Consider the following 20,923-nt stretch of genomic DNA (forward strand, 5'->3'; position numbering starts at 1 on the left):
TGTGTGTGTGTGTGTGGGGAGGGGTGAGAACAAGAAATGTTTGTGTGTGTGGGGGAGGGGGGTGAGAACAAGATATGTATGTGTGTGTGGGGGGGGTGAGAACAAGAAATGTGTGTGTGTGTGTGTGTGTGGGGGGGGGGAACAAGAAATGTGTGTGTGTGTGGGGGGGGGGGTGAGAACAAGAAATGTGTGTGTGTGGGGGGGGGGGTGAGAACAAGAAATGTGTGTGTGCATGTGAGAACATAAAAATAAGATACAAAACTACAACCTCTTGTTGTAACCAATCTGTTCAAAACTCTCTAAGAATAATTATCAAACATATGTACTGTAGGTGTACAATGGAGTCACTTGTGTGTCAGCCTTGAGGTAGGTGTGTCTTCCCGACCACTGCAGTACCTGCAACATGCTCTCCTTAAGGGGAACCCCCACAATGATGTCCAGCTGTCCATTGTACAGGAGCACCTGAGGGGCTACACTAACAGTCACCACATTATCAATGCAAAAGAGACCGTTTGTATGTACTAAACAAAGACAATATTCACTCATTATAAGCACACCATAGTATGACATTGTACTAAACACTTGAAAACACAATCTTTTTTTACTGATCACAATAAAAAGCACTATTGTAGGAACAGGATTATGTATAAGTACTAACATTTTCCATATTTCCCACCTTGTAGTTCTCCATGAGTACTGACAACCAGTCCCTCACTGTGTCCATAATGTCCTGAGGGTCAAATGAACAACACAATGACCCATCCTGCTAATACATATACCCATCACATCAACTACAATTGTGCGTATGTACAACACCAATGTTGACAAAATGCACACGCAGGGAAGCTCTAAACAAGACAATAATAAAACGGGATTATCCACACACCATAACAGGAGGAGAGGAGATTGTATCACTATACTGAGGCCATTATGTATAAGTACTTATTGCACTCTCGTTTCCAAGGGCCATTACCACGTCTTCAGACTGAGAGCCATAGCTGAGACTGCCGACATGAATGGTTCGTCTGATGTCAGTGGTGTTGATGAAGGGAACGTAGTAGTTAAAATCAGGGGAGGCTGGACGAATAAGAAATATTGCATGTGAAGAACTGTCTTAAATAATCAATTTGCATGACCAAAATGTCAGCAATTGCCCTCTACAGTTCTTATACTGTAACTAAATTAAATGCAGTGAAACTTGTCTATTGTGGTCAGCCTATAATCAGGCACCCTTTACAATACAGCCAGGTTAACAAGCTTCAGAGTCTCCATAGCATGTGTTTGAACCAGACCACCTCTTTATTATATAGCCACTGTTGGTCTGTCCTTGCAAGGGGTGACAGCTATAGATTGGTTTCCTTAGACAAGTATACACACAGGGAGAAACCAATCACCCCAGGGCATGACATTTCAACAATACCCTACAATACTTAAGTCAGTGTTTCCCCCAGTGTACAGTTCAAACAGGGTGGCAGGCTAGACTATGGCTTGGGGGAGGGGCAGCATGTATTACTGCTAATCTTTCTTGCCATTATTTGCCATGCACACAGCTTCTCAATGTCCTCTAACACAGTACATGACCACAATAGAGATAATTGTATAGTCCAGGACTTCCCCAAATTCAATCCATACACACAACTTAACTTGTACAGATTCTCAAATTCAATTAGCTACTCAACAAGAGCCCTTTAACCAAACACTGGTTAAGTATGTACCAACATAAGATAAATAATACAGTAGAATGTTCAGTACACTACGTATAGGTAAAAAGAGTATATCCCACTCCAAACAGGACTGTATACTTCTATCCAACACTTTCTGACATATACTCTATCAACATACGTGTACCTAGCGAGGTCCTGAGAATGTTGTAGTAGTTGGTGGATCCAGTGATGTTGTACAAGTACGTAGGATACGGTATCAGATCTCCGTTGAGCAGAACATCAAAAATCTGCAACAGTCGGCACAAACATGTTATACCTTCTTTGAGAATGTCAAATGGATTTTGGATGCTGAGCTTCTGTGAATTGGCCACCGAATAAACCGTAACAGCTGCGTTCAGTAATAGCTTAGACAAGCACACAGCTGGCTACAATGTTCACTAACTGCTAGGTACTGAACCCTGGTGGACGAGAGGGGGTACGTGATGCACATACATTGTAGTTAGTCAGTGGCTTCAGTAGTTGGTTCCTGTACAGGTACTGAGTACTAGAGTTGCCTCTGTGACTAGAGTTCTGATGCTGTGTATAGTGTGTGTACCTTGAAGCCATCGTAAAACCGTTCAGCTTTGATGTACTGCACAGCCGTGTTGGTCCTTGAATAAATGTAAGTGGCTTGGTTCTCGTCAGCCATTCCAAACTGGAACACAAGGTCAGCGTACGCATTCATCATCACTTGCGTCCGTCCCTGTATGTGTGCGTGTGTGTGTGTGTGTGCATGTGTGTGTGTGTGTGTGCGTGTGTGTGTGTGTGCGTGTGTATGTGTGTGTGTGTGTGTGTGTGTGTGTGTGTGTGTGTGTGGGTGTCTTATCTTGGACTGTATAAGATAATAAACCTCAGGAATTGTCTAGAGGTTTTGTGGTGGTGATGGGAGTGTTGGGAGTGGGGAACAGGCATTAAATAGATGTGGTGTGTGTGTGTGTGTGTGTGTGTGTGTGTGTGTGTGTGTGTGTGTGTGAGGGGTAGCAGCAGAAATAAGAATTGCTTTTTTATCTCTCAAATATGAAAGGTCTCTTTCTAAGCTTTCAAAAAATCAGAAAAGCGTTGAAATTGGATGCCCGGAATTCAAGTTATGGCAGATGAAAGAGTCCCCAAACCATTGATTGAACGGAGGGGGGTTGTAGTTAAACATACATGTATCTTTCAACAGCCATAATTTCAGTACTGGTGATCCAATGTCAAAATGTTTATGATTTTCTGAAAGCTTACAAAGAGACCTTTCAAATTATGTGTTTAAATCCAAACTTTCGTTGGGGCCATAATTTGTCATTTTTCGCCTTTGGACCATGGACTATTTTCCTAGACTCGCAAGCCACTCCCTTTTCTCTGATTGGACGGGGGCGGGAGAAAAGGGACTGGTGACTCTGGGACACATTTTGTGTCTCTACCAGAATTTGGGTAGAGATTATTCATTGATTTTTCCACGTGATCCAAAAATTGCGTGAGGTTAAGTAGAATTGCGTAGCCGCAAAAGTGATCGCGGGCTTCTTAGCTACAGTTTAAGAATGGATGCTAGTGCTAGAAAAGAGAAGATGATGGAGTAATAACATCATCAGGCATTCAGCTAGGATATAGTCATCTAAGACACCAGCAGAGATTAGCTTGTTTTAGTTTTACGTGATGAGAACTGGCAGCCGAAAGTCATTGGTTGCCTAAAGCTTTTAATAACCTGTACAATACAAGACAGATAATGGCAGACGGCAGCAGTTGAATTGAGAGTAGTCAGACTTGTACAAGCTGTCTTAAATCGCTGCCACTCCTCGGTTCAAAGAAGGACTGCCAAGATTTCTACGTTCATCAGCTGTTCCATGCTAATCCACAAGTTGTGGCACAACAGACACTGGTACAAGGATCTATAAAATCAAAAGGCTGGCTAGATAGATCTGTATACTTGTCTTCTGTGTGTCTTTAGCTTTTGACGCATCAGAATAAATTGGATAATTTGCACGTGACATTAATATTTAATAGCATTCCTGATTTACACAAGCTGTAGCCCAGAGTCACCAGTCCCTTTTCTCCCGCCCCCGTCCAATCAGAGAAAAGGGAGTGGCTTGCGAGTCTACTATTTTCCATGGTACGGATAAATTGGCAAAAACTTTTATCTCTTAAATATGAACTTTGATGACACCATCTAAAAGATTTATTTCTAAGCTTTCAGAAGATCATAAAATCGTTGAAATTGGATTCACAGAATTCAAGTTATGGCAGCTGAAAGAGTCCATGAACCATTGGGGAGCTATTACCCTTAGTGACTTTTGCTACAGTAGATTTTGTCTATAATTATAAGCAAGCAACTCCATTAACCTGGGCTGTAATAATTATAGAGGGTGTCCTAGTGGTTAGTGTACACACATAATACACTTGACTCTGCCTGAGTGTCCTACTAATAACCTGATGACCTTGAGTTGGATGTTGTTACTGATCCTCTCCAGTACTGCCTCCCCAGACACAGTGTCTATGATGAGCACACACTCTTTAGTGACAGGCTTCTTGGGTCCTCTGAACTGGGCCACATCATCAGTCCACTCAGCCTGTGTGGAAGTGGAGGGGGGCAGAACGATTGTAGTTATAGTCAAACCTGTCTATTGTAGTCACCCTCTATAATACAGCCACTCAACATCTCCATAGCATATAATTATGTGTTTGGACCTGACTGTGTTAGGAGGCCACCTCTCTATTGGCAAACATGCCTCACAATAAAATAGCTGATTGGAGACCTCATAATTATAACTACACAACTACATGTACTTGCTTATTAAGTTGGCTCCCTAGAAACCTACTAATAGATCTAGCTCAGTTGCTGTGAGATAGCAAATAGTGTGTGATATGATGCTGGGCTAGTTGTACAGTACCCCAGTGTACCACCACGGTGACTGCTCACTACCCTAGATACAACCTCAGGGTATGGAGGAAGTGATTGTAGCTAAGCTACAGTTATCCCCTCACCTGGTAGTTGTACGTTCACTTCATCATCAGCCACTCGCAGTTTACCAGGCTTTGTGGAATCCACTGACAGAGGCTTCAAGTCATCTGATACAGTGGCCATCAACAATACTAATGTCAGTCACACAAATTCGGCCCAAAAAAATACATGTATTATACATTATATTAAGACTAAGGTGGTAGAGACACACCACTACAGTCTTCCTACCGTACTGGTTTATATTCCTTCACTGAAGGAGATGAATTCGCATGGCGATAATTTATTAGTATGGTGTAGATCGAATCGAATCAGACTCATTTTTGATGGTGGTATTCTTCTTGGGGAAGGTGAAGCTCTTGCCCAGTTTGACTCGTTCCTGACCCAGTTTTAAGTAGAAGCAACTTCAGCTAGCCATAGAACTAGAACAAGACAGGAGATTGAGAGCACTTTGAGGCCAAATTGTGGTATACGGTAAAGATCATTGATGAAACAATTGAAAGAATATAGCGTTGCAAAAAAACAGGGAGGGTCTTGTGTGTTTGTATAGTCAAGCCGCCCTCGGTACAGCACAAAAACGGGGAGGTCTTGCTCATGGTCAAGTTGTATCGACCACAAGCTAGCTGCTACCGTATTATTATGCCTCGGTGCGCATGCGCAAGCGAGGTATACGGTAGTGTGTTTGTGTGTCTGTGTGTGTGTCTGTCTGTCTGTGTAGACTGCTACAGCTGCTCAAGGATGAATCAAGTGCAAGTAAGAGTTTCTATAGGCTTCTAGTCATGTTTACTTGGATTTTAATTCGTGGATTTGCAAAATAATGCTTCGTTCTCGAGTTATGACAAGTTTTGCTTACTTGGAATGCCATTGCAGCCTTTTCAGAAGAGCACATAGCCAAACTTGTTTACCGAGTGTTGCTACTCTACTTAGTAGTTAGCTCTGCACTAGAACGCTAGCTATTGGTAGCTGCAAGCAGGGGCGTAGCCAGGATTTGAGAGAGGGGGGGTGCTTGATGAACGAATTACCAGTGGGGGTAGGAGCGCTCCCCCAGAAAATTTTTGTTGTTACATGCTCTGAGATTGATTCTAACGCAATCTGGCTAAAGAAATGAGGGTGCTGCTGTATTGGTGGTTAAGCCACATCTTCATTTGAAGATGTCCTATAAAATGCATTGTTTGAGTTGTGACAATTAAATCATGCAGCTGCTAACCAGATTCTGCTTGTGAATTAGCAGGACAGGGTGGCAAGCCACTTGCAGTTGCAGTGCTGCTCTGTGAACTGGGCTCAACGGAAAAATACTCATGATGATGATGGTGATAGCTGCTGAACATTAACAGTCTGCAACTCTGTGGGGGACCTTGGTCTGCTCAGCACGTGGCTTTGCGCATGTGCACTGACTGGAATGAATATTTGGAGGTGGAGCTAGATAGTTAGAGGTGGAGTTTTGAGTTGATCGTGCAATTATATAGAGCTAGCTCTAGTACTCTCGATCTCATATCAGCTAGCTAGCTTAGCTAGTTAGTAAAAGGAACTTGTGGAGCAGAGTCTGAGGCCAGAGGGGGGTGCTGGAGCACCCTCTGCCCCCCGCTGGCTACGCCACTGGCAAGAGTGAGAAGAGAGCTGCAAGGCTCTGCATGCAGCCATTAATTTTAGACTTGAACTTTTGGCATCGATCGTTTTTAACAACAATCATGGTTGATCATTACCCACTGCTTGAGTTTGCATGCAGCAAAATTAATTGTTCATCATGTCATGTGTATAAAAGCTATTAGACTAGTAGCTTTATGTTATGTAGCTTTGGCATCTCCACCGAGGCATCAGCACCTACGGTGCTTTCATTAAAACAAAGTGGTATAGCTAAAAGAAGAACATGAAGAGGTATTAGCCACACTTTTAAATCATTGCACTACAGACATCTATCCCTCACTCAGAGATGATCTTTGGTGATTGGCAAAGCAGTGAAAGAGTTAATACAAAAATAGAAACGTATGCTGATGGCACTGTACTAATCAATGGACGTAGATATACATGTAACGATAGAAGGAGTTGGACACGGTGTCGCTGTTTTGTATGGCTGATTCCACTACTAGCTGTCCTGACACTGAGCTGGTCGTTGGGCTATACCGGTTTCGGAATTGAACAGGCAGCACTTTTAACAGGAACACTCGTGCTTTTAAGTATCATTTACATCTGTCTCTGTTTTTTTAAATACTTGGGCTGATACATAGATCTAATTATTTGTTCGTAATTATTGTAAGATCACAAAATTAATGTGGACAATAATGTTTACTTCCTATTATTACCCAATAGCAGACCATGGAATAGCTAAGTGAAAGATCATTGACATTGATAAAGATTCCATACAAACATACGTAATTATACACATGCACCAAGGTCAGATGCAGTAATGAGTTCACTTAGTCTTGTGATACCACAGCCAGTTCTCTCTCATTAATATATAGTGTGGGGGAGAAAAATTCAGTAGAGTTAATTTTTTTGTGACAAAACAACACTATAAGGTTGTAATTTAAAGTGCATTCATTATTGATAGCTACTTAGTATACCTATAGTATCCAATTGTTAAGTAATCGTATTGTAGTCAAGCCTCAAGTGCGCTAGTATCTATAAATGAGTTAAACAATGTTTTGTCAGTGTCCATGTGATTTAGAAGCCCTCAGCCACTTGTATACCCTCACTACGCTCGGGATACTAAATCAGTGCCTTTGGGCTTCTAAATCCCATAGACACCTCCAAAACAGTATCTATATAACTATTTTTATTTACCATTGATCATTGTCCATATGATTGTCACTGTTGCTTGGAATAGTTGCAGCTCAGAGTTTGAGGAGTTGAGACTAACAGTGAATGTCTCCACTCTCTCAGCACTGTCATCTAGCCTCGATCCCAGGCCGAGTTTTCGCTTTTATAACGGTTAGGCGAACAACTGGGCCTGGTACTAGTTGTCTGCGCATGCGTCAGTCGTTCGTCAGATTCTGACGAATGGATATTCTCGTTCACTTTTGTGACATTTATATTCGTGTACTATCGTGTACTAGAAGTCAGTTCCCGTTTTATCATTATTGGAATCGATTGGAATGGCTCTTAGCTGAAGCTTCTCTCTTCTCTGAAGCTTATTCTGAAGACTGAACAACAAGGGAAGAGGTATAAAGCTTTGTCAAGCTTGTTAAGGTCAGATATTTTTGTGTGGGCCCTATGGCTATGCTATCAAGTCTTGTTCATGTTTGGCAAGATCTACCGGTAGGTAGACTATAGTTTCATCATTAATATGGTGGATCAAGTGAAGAGTGTGAGCTAGAGAACTTGGTACTGCCATCATCAGCTCGTCGACAATGACACTATAACACGAGAAATTTAATATGTATAGATCTACACGTATTTAGAATGTCTACTTCTCTGTACAGGAGCAATGGCTAATATCCAGCTATCCCAACAGTGCTCCTCTTGGCTATACTAACGGACGAGACTGGACAGTTTGAGGTAAGGGTTTAACCGTCTTTGGTTTCTTTTAATATTGTCCTATACTCACAGGACTGGAGTATGACCTGCTCATTCGAGCGTTGCTGGGTAGCTCAGAGACATCAAGAGAATCTACGTTTTCTCAAGCAAAATTTAACTGAGTTACGAGTTGGGGCCTAGAATCAGAGAAGTCCAGCAGCCTGCTAAATCTTTTTGAAACGTAATTTGAAGGCATTCAATCATCCTGAAGTTTCCCTGGGTCACTGTAATCGTGCTGCAGCACAACTGGCAACTCCCCAGGCCTTTGTGAAGCAGCTCCCTATGTGCATCTTTTGTGTACTCCCTATGTGCATCTTTTGTGTACTCACTCTGTGCATTTTCTGTGTAGAAATTTCAATTATTGATTTATTAAATATTTTTGCCGACCACAAATATACAATGAAAATTTGACGCATGCGCAGACAACTAGTACCAGGCCCAGTTGTTCGCCTAACCGTTATAAAAGCGAAAACTCAGCCTGGGATCGAGGCTATGTCATCGTGTGATAGTCACATTTACACATTGTCTCTCTCCCGGCCCGATCATGAGGGCTTGGGCCACCTCAACACATAGTCAAGGCCACCTATATATATAGAGGTTTATTTTGCACAATGTCATGTTTCTTCAAGCAAAATTCAAATATACGTGATACAAAATCAAAAAATTAGAGAAACATTGTGACCATAATTATACACATAATCTTATATCATGATAATTCAAAGTCTACTCAAGCTTGATTGGCTAAAGTGTATGTTCAATGTTCATTTTACTTTTTTAAAGTTTTTCCTTAAATTACTAGCTACAGATCAACAGTTCATGACAATTATTTGCCCCAGCCCCCGCACACATAGCCATAACGTCTAAATTGAATAGCTCCATTGCAGCAAGCATTAAAACGATGATTATAAGCACGAGTACCACAGCAAGATGTACTTGAACCCTTGAACTGAACAACTCCACCGCAGCAAATATCAAAACGATGATTATAAGCACGAGTACCACAGCAAGATGTACTTGAACCCTTGAACTGAATAACTCCACCGCAGCAAATATCAAAACGATTGTTATAAGCACGAGTACCACAGCAAGATGTACTTGAACCCTTGAATTGAACAACTCCACCGCAGCAAATATTAAAAGTAGGATTGTAGTATCCACAACCTACAGACGTGTACAAAAGATGTTGGTATGCCACATCAACTGTGTGAACTATAAAAAAACTCACCACATTCTCCGAAGCCTAGATGATTGATGAATAGCAGGAAAAGAAGTGCAAAGTTGACCATACGTACCTGCACCTTCATTCTGATATACTATAGCTCCTACAATCACTCAAAACGTTCCTATAATTATGTGATGAAAAGTGCACTCTAATGAAAACTAATGCTTGTCTATTTATTTTATAGTTCCAAAGATATACTACTTAATATACAGATAACTGACGATAACCAACAACAAAGCTACATCACTGACTACAAATCAAACAATAACTACATGACACACACATGTCAGCGAGTCCACACAAAGCACCACCCAACGATATATATATGTACTGACTACAAATCAAACAATAACTACATGACACACACATGTATTATATCGTTGGGTGCTGCTTTGTGTAGTCAGTGATGTAGTTTTGTAGGTACCAGTGCACCCAACATATCAACCATTAGTATGCACAAGTATAATAGGTACCAGTGCACCCAACATTATTATATCAACCATTTCCCCTCATTTTAATAATTTATTATTAGGTCAGATGGAATACTTGAACTGGCCCAAATGTTTCGGCTTAATACAACTCTACAATTCATTGAAGTCACGGTTTTATGTAGTTGCCAATTGAACGACTACCCATCTTGGAAGCATTGAGAGAAAACAATACAGTTACACACCTGACACTCAGTCTGTATGTGCATGGTACCATTTACTGAGTCCATCACTATAAGAATACCCGCGGTACGCTGATACTACTGATGAGGCTGAAACTGTCGGTAATGTGAAAACAAGACTTTAGAGGTGTTTCATCTCATTACTGAGATCACTGAGTGCTCCCCAGTTGTCAGGGGGCTATTGGAAAACAAAACATTGAAAGAATTTGGCACTTCTAAAAATACAAAAGAGAACATTATCACATGTCCCGAGTACGTTGATGTCAGACAAAGAATTGTGTTTGTGAAGAACCCTGATTATGTAGCTGTAAAGACTCTCTTAGTGTTAATAGCATTGAGCTGTAAGGACTCTAGTGTCAATTGTTAGGGTAAAGATCATTAATGAAACAATGGATACAAGGGCTAGATGGGCGTATCTGTCCAAACAGCTACTGAATAAAGCCATTATGTGTATAGTTGGGCGTGGCCCGACCGTCTCCCTGACGGGAGGTCGGGTTGCAAGCCTATCTGGGATTTGTTCTAGCGCCACTACAGTGGCGCCCTATCAGATTGCAGTATTTTTCACGTGCTTGGTTACACTTTCGTTTGCATCTAGTTGCAAAACCGCATGCAGTATGCTGTGGTTTATTCACGTCATCATGTCGGTTAACACCCACTTGATAAGAAGAATATTCATGGCAGTGTTACAGTCATAATGCTGCAGAACAAATCCCAGATAGGCTTGCAACTAGCCTCGATTCCAGGCCGCGAAGAGAAAGGCGGCCTGGTATACTTTGCATGCGCATGCGCGAAATAATTGACAACAATTTCATCATACAAATTGTAAAAAACGGACAAAGTTACAAAAAGGAAGAATACGTATGACAATGTGACCACAATGGCAGCTTTCAATCAAAGTAGAATAATTATGCTGCAGCAGTGTTGCTTCTTCTAGCTCTGTTTATCAAAGAGACAGTTCAAGAAAGCCTCCCAAACAGTAAGTGCCAGCTAGGAAGAGTGGTTGACTCTTTAATACATCAGTAGATCTTGAGTGAATATTAAACTTCCTGAGTGTCGAGTTAAAAGCTTTCAGGAGTAATCATTAGCTTCTTTATCTTCAGCAATGGCTTCCTGTCGAACATAAAGGCAAGATTTAGTAGCAGAAGACTTGCCTGGTCCATATTACCACAGCCTCATCAGGGGACCCACAGGAACACATCATGCCTTTCCTACAACATCTGTAGCCTTACAGTGTAGGGTGTCGTTAAGAAGAGACTTGGCTTAATACAATAAAGGACGTAAGAGCTCAGTCATCTTTGCACAATACTTTTATGTAACGGACTGTAACTTCAGAATACAAATAGTATACGGTTTATTTTACTGACAGTATCCACAAATACACGGATTACCCCCTTTGGGGTAATGTACGCATGCGCATACAAAGTATACCAGGCCGCTTTCTCTTCCGGCCTGGAATCGAGGCTAGCTTGCAACCCGACCTCCCGTCAGGAGACGGTCGAGCCACGCCCAACTAGTAAAGATACAGCCCATGAAGACAAGTCTAATTTCATGATGCCTGCTCCTCTTCCACGATGTTTCTTTGACATAGCTATCAATGGAGTGGCAAGTAAGTTATGAATGTGTTGGTTTGGTTGTATAATCAAGCTGTACTAGATCTAGTCTCATGAATCAACCTGCCTTGGAGAGTCAGTCGGAGCACTTTCAATGGAATGTTAATTGTCATTACGTCAGTGTCAAAACCAGAAGAATTCAATTACGTCCAACGCATGCAAAAGGTCAACCGCGAACGCTTGACTAGCAGCTATGAATTTTTGTTTGACAAGAATAAGAAAAAGGTTGCAGAGCACTAGTATAGTGTAGTCAACTCAACTTACTACAGCTCCTTGACTGGCTATGCTGTACTGTATAAATGTAGACTGTTGTAAAAAGTATTTCTTCCTCTCTTGTTCAGCTGGGTGGGTTGTGTTTGAGTTATATAGTGATGTGGTTCCCAAGACAACGGAGAACTTCCGGTGTTTGTGTACGGGTGAGAGGGGGGAGGGCAAGAGCACGTTCAAGCCACTACACTACAAGGGCACACCCATCCACCGTATAGTGAAGGGCTTCATTGTACAGGGAGGAGACTTCAGTATGGACATTTTGTCAGTGTCAGAATTCAGTACCTAAGTCTATTTAGTGTGAAAAAAATACGATGCTTAATTTTTATAGTCGTTTAATTACCTGTAAGTATTACACCCAAGAGTACTGTACATCTTCAGTAGTTTTGTCGAAGACTGTTTGTGTTTTCCAAACTCACACAAACCTCCCTCACACCTCACACACACACCACCCCCGCACACACACCACACACCCACATACCTCACACAGGTGATGGAACGGGTGGGGAGTCCATCTATGGTGGCATGTTCAAGGATGAGGTGTTCCAGCACAAACACAAAAAACCATTCCTCCTCTTAATGGCCAACAAGGGACCAAACACCAACGGATCTCATTTCTTCATGTGAGAGAGGGGGCGGATAATAGCTGTGTGTGTGTGTGAGACTACCATCTCATCCACTGCATGCTAATAGTGCTGCACTAGCTATATCAGTGGAGGGTTTATTACCTCCCTATGAGTGTACTCCCTATAATATCAGTGTTGTCTGTAGGTAGCTCCTTCCATTCAGTATTTCCCTAGCTACCATATAGCGGGGATATTTCGAGGCTATAAATGTTGATGGTTTTAGCTGATCAAGCATCTACCGCGAACATTTATACCAACGTATACCCTAATTATAGCCCACGCTTTTGTCAGACAAATTGGACCCTACACTCGTGTTATAATTATAGTCCGTCTATTACATACCAACTTCATCCCCCCTCCGTTTAATCAATGGTTTGAGGACTCTTTTAGCTGCCATAACGTGCATTCAATTTCAACTATTTGGGGGTTTTTGACAGCTTAAAAAGAGACCTTTCAAATGGTATCATCAATGTTGAGTACGTACATGTAATTACCAATTGCTTATCGATCACACCACATGTAAACCTCATTTTGTAGGAGGCGTTCGGAGAAGTTGTGCAATACTTTGGAGAAAATGCTAAACTGAGTCAACCCAACTCCATCTTCCCTGTTCTGCACAGATTCATCACAAACTTCAGAGTAACTTTCTTACTATAATTATAATAATGAGTGTTGTGCATTGACATGTAGGATAGATGTTGGCATGTCATGAGATCAGTCTTTTTAGTATACTGCCCTAGGTAACCTGCAGTTGGCCCTACAACTATTGCTGATACCATCAATCATCTTTAGTGGTCTGTGGTGGTTTCCTGTTTGATATGCTTGAGGGGAGATGAGGGCTACTGATTATCTACAAACAACATGTTCACCTTTGTTTATACATTGTCCAAAGAAATTGTTTCAAACCTTTGTCAAATGTTGGTTCCTCTTTCCCGTATGTATTTGTATTTTAGTGTTTCTAAGTACAGTCATGTACAGTGTGTGGGTGTGGTATACAGTACAGTTTGAATGGTGAATGATATTTTGTCTCTGTACAGAAAGCAGACAGTGACAACCTTGCTAAGATAGCCATCAGACAAGCTGTAAGTATATCACAAGAGCGTACATCAATCATTCTGTTAACACATTCTCTCATTCCCCCATTATAGCAACTGTGTGTATTACCTTGCGTGGATGACACTTCCTTATCAGAGGTAAACAACACCCTCTCCTGGTATAAGAATATCTCTTGAATAATAATCACTTGCTGTCTAAATATCAACTGAGAATTGTCTGTCTGTCTATATATTAACTGAGAACCTGCTTGCTTGTGTGTACAGGATGATCAGGGTGTGGACGTACTGCCTCAGATCTACGACGGAGCTATTGAAGAGATCATTTCCGGTCAGTTGATTGGCTACTGTCAGTACTTGTGTGTAACCACTTGTATAGGCTCATTATTTGAGACTGTATATAGTTTGGTAGTCTGAAGTTTACTGAGCAGCGTGCACATTTTTTAGGTGTAGATTTGGCCCTGGGTTATTTTGTCTTCTGTAACTACCAAACTATAGTATAGATTTGCATGCTTGCTACTACAGACATGACAGTGTACCAATTCTGAATTCATCGGCCGCTTGTACTATATACAGGTATGAAGAACACTGCATACAGACCGGCCAACTACAGACGTAACACATTACGTAAGCATGGCAACTCTACGTCGTCCAATCAGGTGGCAGCACCCTCACCACATGATGAACTTCTCCAGTCCCTACAGAGAAGAACTAAAGCTAGAGAGGACAATTACGGTGCCAATAGACCATGGCTGAAATAATCTGTATAGCTAGCTAAAATCATTTCATTCACCGTTATTGTCTTCTGTACATTTTGTGTTTCTTTGCTCAATTCATATAATTATACATGTAATAAAATGTATTGTATGTTCGTTGATGACCCATGCTTTACCGTATTACTATAACAAGTTGGCATATGCGAGAATATAATTATAAGTATGCACATGTACATGTATGACATTGTGAGATTTACTATATATAGTGCAGTTCATATACTTGAAGCAGGGTTGAACATTATTATGAAAAGTTTACACAATAGCTAGTCATATAACTATAAGGTAAAGATCATTGATGGAACAATTGAAAGAATAGCGTTGCAAAAAACGGGGAGGGTCTTGTATGGTCAAAGGAGGAGGGTCTTGTAAATGGTCAAGTAAACAAACCACAAGATTCTCTGTTTGGACTCACTGACTGGCATCAAATTTGCACTAAAGAAGCAACGCTAATCTTGGAGCTGGCACAAGCTTGTCTATTCCTGACAGAACCATGAAGATGACATCTCAGAGACATGCCCGTTATCTGTCAATTGATCTGAAAGATGATGCTACCCTGGTTTTCCGTAAGCCTAGTTGGCAGCTCAGAGCTTGCCTTGCCTCTGTGTTGATCACCCCTATCCTCTACCAACTCTACTTCATTATTGTCACCATCAGATACATAATCTTCTTACAAACTTTTTCCTGTAAGTCAATGAAGCATACTCGCCAATAATTGCATCTTATCATACACTTTGGTATAATTATACAGAGTATAATATATTACGGGGCATAGGCTACAATAATGTATACTAAAGGATCAGTTTTAAATACAGTATAGCGGGTAATTTTCGTGGGGCAAAATATTTTTGGTTTTCGTGGTTGAAGGTCTGAATGAATATTTTACCCACGAATGAAGCGACCTTGCCTACCTTTACAAGCTCAACTACGAAAATATTACCTAAGAAATGTCTTAATATTACTGAACCACAAATATTTTGTCCTCTGAAAATTACCCGCTATAGTTATACGGTTTCTGGGCAGAATCAATTTTCTTCTAAGCAAACTTTTCTTCTTTTTAGACTGCTTGTTACTTTCTGTAATTGAATTCATGTTTTTAATACTTATCTCACTGACTACTGACTATGCCTTTGACAAAGGTTTGCTCCCACTGTTTGGCTACAGGCCATTTAAGACGATCAGTATATGCACTATATTAACTGTGGACACCCCATTCTTGTGAAACAAATCAAGCAATGCATTAGTGCATTCACGAAATGACCACAATTGTGATGTCACAGCACGTGAATATATTTATGCAACTCTACACAGCTCGCCCACGTCCTGCTTGCCCTGTGGTTGACTTGAGTTGGACCGGAGTGTTTCCTTGTGAGCTGGGATGGAGGGGGAGTGCACTGGCCGTTCTCATTCTGTCAGCTGTGCTTATCACCTGCTACTCACTCATCACTGCCTGCTTGGTGAGATGGAACCCTCGGAAACAATGGAACTCAACCACATCAGGTAATCAATTATATATTTATTGCCACAATAATTATAAACGTCACTCTTACTTTTTAGTTTTTGATACTCAAGAAAAGCCGACCAAGTTCCAAGTGAGAGTTCAGAGCTCTAATCGGCCCCCCACTCTCAGTCTGTATATACTGTTACTGATATTCCGCTTACTGTTACAATCAGGAGATGTTGAAGCAAACCCTGGACCAACGTTTAGTAAGCAGTGTCTCTTTATGTATGCGTATATAATACAAGTTGCTCGTCAGCTATTTCATAGAGTGTGCATGTATAAGTCATGTGTTGACATTGCACATTGCACTTATCATTTGCTTGTAATTGTTGTATAGGCACCATTCTGACTATCAATCATTTGCCATCTGTTTACGAGAAATTGATAAAAGCCGCCAAAAAGTGGTTCAACCTGGGACTCATGCTGGAAGTGAGCTATGACACCCTCGATAATATCAGTGATGAACATCGAGATAATGAAACCTGTTTACGGAAAATGCTAGCAGCTCGCTTAAATACTGCCACTCTCACCTATTCTGAAATATGTCAGAGTCTCAGAGCACCAACAGTTAGACGAGATGCCATCGCTAAAGCTATAGAAGAGGAATGTACAGGTATGATTTGTCTTGAGGCTAACTTACGACCATGCTAAAAGCATTTCTATGAGTAAACTTAGTATAATTATGTGAATGGATAGTTTACATTCGTAAATTATGTACTTATAAATACACAATTGTTTAATTGACTTATTTTCAGATGATGGTACTTCACCTGGGCCATCTAAGAGGCAGAAATTGTCCACAACGACTCCCGGACCAACCAGTGAGTTAGCTAATCGGTAGTTTGTGTGAGTGGTGATAGAGTAAAGGACACATCCCAGGGATTGCTGCATTTATTCATGTAAGACTATGAACGTTTGGGGTTGGAAGCTCAGTCCTATTTGTTGTATATCTCACTGTAATAGTTTGGAGGGCCCATTATTGAAGATTCCACTGTATTATTACCTTCGCTTTATGATTATTCTTTTATACTGTAGAATCCAAGTCGGATAATCGTTCCACCATACAAGCAGATGAAGCAATGAGAATTTATCGATCATACTTAACTAGTATTTACGATACAAGATCCCTCCCTGCTGATGACAAATATCCTCTCCAGTGTGTTAAGCATTTTGTTAATCTAGAATGTGCGGATGTAAGTAAACATTTATCGAGAAAGAAAATGGAAGAGTCCTGGTCAGAAATAGTTCAAGGCATGCTGTATAGATTTCCTAGAGATAGAATCACAATGGACCAGATAGCTTCCAAAGTAGAGGGCAAATTCTCTAAACTAGTTGTCATTAAAGGGGCTCCTGGAGGAGGTAAGACTACTTTGTCATGGGAACTGTGCAGACGATGGGCTAATGGTGAAGTTTGGACAGATTACTCCCTCGTTGTGTTGCTCCGACTTCGAGATGAGAATGTTCAGAAAGCTGTAGAATTAGTTGATCTATTTCAATGTGAAGATACTGATTATTCCAAAAATATTTATGCTATTATCCGAAAGAATCATGGGCAGGGCATACTTTTCATTTTGGAAGGCCTGGATGAGCTGACACCATCCCTTAGAGAAAATGACTCCATATTTATGAAGCTAATAACCGGACGTCTTCTGCCAGCTAGTACCGTGCTTGTTACCACTAGACCCTGGGCTGTATGTGATCTACCTGTTACTTGTAGCTCAAGAGTTGATCAGTTCATTGAAATCTTAGGTTTTTCTTCCGAACAAATTCAAGAATACATTGATCTAATGATCAAAGATGGGGCTCCACCAGAACTACGTGAATATATTGACTTTAATCCACGTATCTCTACTGCAATGTACAACCCTCTTCATGCCAAAATTGTAGTTGAAGTGTACAGAGAAAACCATGAGAATAGCAATAGCATAATCCCCAACACAACAACTGAACTATACACCGAATACTCTCAAATTTTGATTAAAAGATGTTTAGAGAATGATTGGAGCGATGAGCTTAGTGAGTTACCTTCGTCACATCAGGTACATTTTGATAAGCTCTGCCAAATTGCGTACAATGGAATAACAAAAGAAAAACAACAGTTGGTTTTTTTCAAGGAAGATGTTGTTGATGCTAGCACTACACTCGGATTCATGAACAGTGTACATCCTTTACATAAGAAAAATAACAGTTCTCCATCTTACAATTTCCTTCATCTGACACTTCAAGAGTTCCTTGCTGCATTTTATGTCTGGAAAAATAAAACCCCACACGACCAGTTACTCTTGTTTGAAACCAAAGCTCATGATGGATCATACAAGATGGTTCTGTTGTTTTTAGCTGGATTGACTAAACTGAATGACCGATGGACACAGTGTGTACTTCCAACTTCTTACTTGTACTATGAGGAAGGATCATCAAAAGCCGAGAGAATGTGTAGATTCTCAAGTGATCAAATTTTGTGGATCTATGAAAGCCAAAATGTGCAAGTCATGAGTGACTTGTATTGTAATGTGCTGTATGAACCACCGCTATATGATAAGAGAATTGATAAGTTTGCACTTGGTTATGTTGTAGCTTCTGCTCATTTCAAAGTAACTCTAACGGACATGTTTGAGTTACATAATGGTATAGATATATCAATGTTATTAGCAGGAATCAACAAAGTGTTGCCTTCAGAATCTTTTACTCTAAGTGTAAGGCATCTGAAAATATCTACCACATTCAAGATTCCATGTTTTTGGCATACACTCACTGATAGGATATTACCAGAATTAGAAGGAGTCACTATCAGTAGATCAGAAGATATTGACGATGAATTTGATGGGCCTGAGGCATTAAAAGTATTTGACACTATACAGCTATCTCCAAACTTAAGTCTTGTAGAGCTAGATTTTGGCATCTCAAGAGACACTGTGATACGAATACTTGATATTTTGAAGCCAAAACACTGCTTGAAAGTTTTGAAGTGTGCTCAAGTATCGCCAGCTGATGAAGAGTCGTTGTCTGACTTCGTTGCACATTCTAGTATTGAAATGTTGGTGATACATTTGGTACAAGCGCCTAATTTTATTTCCTCACCCATCACAGATACTTTCAATTGGTGTATTTCAATTGGATTGAACGTGACTGAGTTAAAACGGAACAACACGAAAATCTTACCACATTTACTGTCTGAACATTCGTTTACCAATAACGAAGCAAAAACAATATTTTCAACAGACAATGTGGTTTTTTCAGAGTCTACTATCAGAAACTTAATTTCAATATTAAGCCACTGGAAACTAAGCTTACAATATCTGCGATGCTCTTTCCGTGTTAAGTTGATCCCCGAACAATCTGAGCGGCTTTTTAGTACTCTACTCAATTGTCCGATACTTAAAGAACTCGATATCCGAAGTGAAATAAAGGGCCAATTTGAATATTTCTGTACCCCCCAGCACTTGCAATCACTAACTTTGTTTTGTCCTGATAATGCCTGTGAAGTTTTACGTTCTCTCAAAGACAATCGATTACATTCCATTAAAAGCCTTGAACTTACATGTGACTTTGACTGCAATTTTGATGAAGCTATTGGTGAGTATCTACAGGCTGACATATCTCTAGAGGAATTGACACTGCATTATATTGACTTGAAAAGTAGCCCGAGTCATTTAGTGCAGGGACTGCAAGTTAACACATGTCTAACTAAGCTAACTATTTCACCTGATTTTAGTTATGATGATGATAACTCGCTTAATTATGGTTTCGGAACGTTTGAACTGGCCCAAATGTTTCATACAACTCTACAATTCATTGAACTTACGTTTTGTATACAGTTGCCAGGGGATCTACTACCTGTTTTGGAAGCATTGAGAGAAAACAATACAGTTAAACACCTGACACTCTATCTGCATGTGCCACCATTAGAAGATAAAATACGGTACACTGTTACCACTGAAGAGGCTGAAGCTGTTGGTAATGTGTTAGCCAAGAACAAGACTCTAGAGGTGTTTCACCTCAATGCTCAGATCACCGACTACTCCCCAATTGTCAGGGGGCTGTTTGAAAACAAAACACTGAAACAATTCGGCACTTCTAAGAATACAAAAAAAAACATTGTCACATGTCCCGAGTACGTTGATGTCAGACGAAGAATTGTGTTTATTAAGTAGTATGTATGACTCCTGTTTTATGTTATGGTCTAGTTTGTATAGTAAATCTTATAAGTCTTCCCAATCGGTGGCTATCTTTCTTATACATGTACAGTATATTTTTGTGTACCATTGGGCAGAGAGTATAAACTCTATACAATAATTATACACTCCATAATTATTTATGTCTCTAATAGCAATTGTTTTGATCGTTTCGTTGATTTGGTAATTAAAATCTTCTCTTCAAACAACATATTAAATGACACGACTATAATTATAGATTTCATTTTTATCCTTATACTTGAAGCACGATCATTTCCAGACAACATAATTATAATAGGCTATTGCATGTTCACAAAGTTCTGGATGAGGTTGAGTGCTCTCTCCGGCTGGTCAAACGGGAGAATGTGCCCACCCCCTCTCACGATCACCTGCATAAACTTGTTCACTGTCCTCACATACCCGGCAACATCATCTCCTATCTGTGAAGGGAGAAATGTGTGTGTGGGGGTTAGGGTTAGGGTTAATCCGAACATAACAAAATTAGAAACCTTTAATCTACTTTAATGTGTGTGTGTGTGGGGGGGGGTGAGAACAAGAATATGTGGGTGTGTGTGGGGTGGGGGTGAGAAGAAGAAATGTGTGTGTGTGTGGGGGGGTAAGAACAAAGGATGTGTGTGTGTGTGTGGGGGGGTGAGAACAAGAAATGTGTGTGTGCGTGTAGGGGGTGTGAGAACAAGAGATGTGTGTGTGTGTGGGGGGAGGGAGAACAAGAAATGTGTGTGTGTGTGGGGGGGGGGTGAGAACAAGAAATGTGTGTGTGCGTGTAGGGGGTGTGAGAACAAGAGATGTGTGTGTGTGTGGGGGGGGATAAGAACAAAAAATGTGTGTGTGTGTGGGGGGGTTAGAACAAGAAATGTG

General features: G+C 40.7%; 2 protein-coding genes and 2 long non-coding RNA genes across 23 annotated transcripts in view; 2 read left to right on the forward strand and 2 right to left on the reverse strand.

Moving 5' to 3' along the window:
* Window positions 1–20,923, reverse strand: part of LOC135347404 (probable serine carboxypeptidase CPVL) — a 44,662-nt gene that overhangs the window by 15,256 nt on the left and 8,483 nt on the right. For 13 of the 19 annotated variants that reach the window (XM_064545395.1, XM_064545384.1, XM_064545385.1 and 10 more), the window contains 2 exons: window positions 954–1,077; window positions 677–728 (listed from right to left, as the gene is read on the reverse strand). In XM_064545395.1, coding sequence (XP_064401465.1) covers window positions 677–728; window positions 954–1,077 — 176 coding nt within the window. Of the gene's footprint in view, window positions 1–187; window positions 463–658; window positions 731–886; window positions 1,078–1,842; window positions 1,952–2,259; window positions 2,407–20,271; window positions 20,485–20,923 lie in introns of those variants that run through there. The other 6 variants (XM_064545382.1, XM_064545383.1, XR_010398361.1 and 3 more) reach the window with 6 other exon arrangements.
* LOC135347410 (uncharacterized) lies at window positions 8,766–9,773 on the reverse strand. Its single transcript, XR_010398363.1, has 2 exons — window positions 9,377–9,773; window positions 8,766–9,312 (listed from the first exon to the last, which is right to left on the reverse strand). It is a non-coding gene; the product is annotated as an uncharacterized LOC135347410 (long non-coding RNA).
* On the forward strand, window positions 11,524–14,484 carry LOC135347411 (uncharacterized). Of its 2 annotated transcripts, XR_010398365.1 has the most exons (8): window positions 11,524–11,649; window positions 11,995–12,188; window positions 12,411–12,543; window positions 13,084–13,185; window positions 13,584–13,628; window positions 13,695–13,739; window positions 13,866–13,929; window positions 14,175–14,484. It is a non-coding gene; the product is annotated as an uncharacterized LOC135347411 (long non-coding RNA). The 2 variants fall into 2 exon arrangements; XR_010398364.1 differs by having other exon boundaries at window positions 11,539–12,188.
* On the forward strand, window positions 14,722–20,270 carry LOC135347395 (uncharacterized). The gene is made up of 6 exons (XM_064545366.1): window positions 14,722–15,057; window positions 15,683–15,871; window positions 15,929–16,078; window positions 16,210–16,485; window positions 16,628–16,693; window positions 16,908–20,270. The coding sequence occupies exons 1-6, from the start codon at window positions 14,865–14,867 to the stop codon at window positions 20,021–20,023; spliced, it is 3,990 nt and encodes a 1,329-aa protein (XP_064401436.1). The 5' UTR covers window positions 14,722–14,864; the 3' UTR covers window positions 20,024–20,270.

This window comes from Halichondria panicea, chromosome 14 (assembly GCF_963675165.1).
Source record: "Halichondria panicea chromosome 14, odHalPani1.1, whole genome shotgun sequence".
NCBI classification, from domain to species: domain Eukaryota; kingdom Metazoa; phylum Porifera; class Demospongiae; order Suberitida; family Halichondriidae; genus Halichondria; species Halichondria panicea.

Excerpts from the sequence above, each read along its gene's own strand:
- LOC135347395 (XM_064545366.1), top strand. The coding sequence starts at position 14,865 with ATGAAGATGACATCTCAGAGACATGCCCGTTATCTGTCAATTGATCTG. Across the intron at positions 15,872-15,928 it reads ATGGAACTCAACCACATCAG|TTTTTGATACTCAAGAAAAG; the intron begins GTAATCAATTAT and ends CTTACTTTTTAG. Across the intron at positions 16,486-16,627 it reads TATAGAAGAGGAATGTACAG|ATGATGGTACTTCACCTGGG; the intron begins GTATGATTTGTC and ends ACTTATTTTCAG.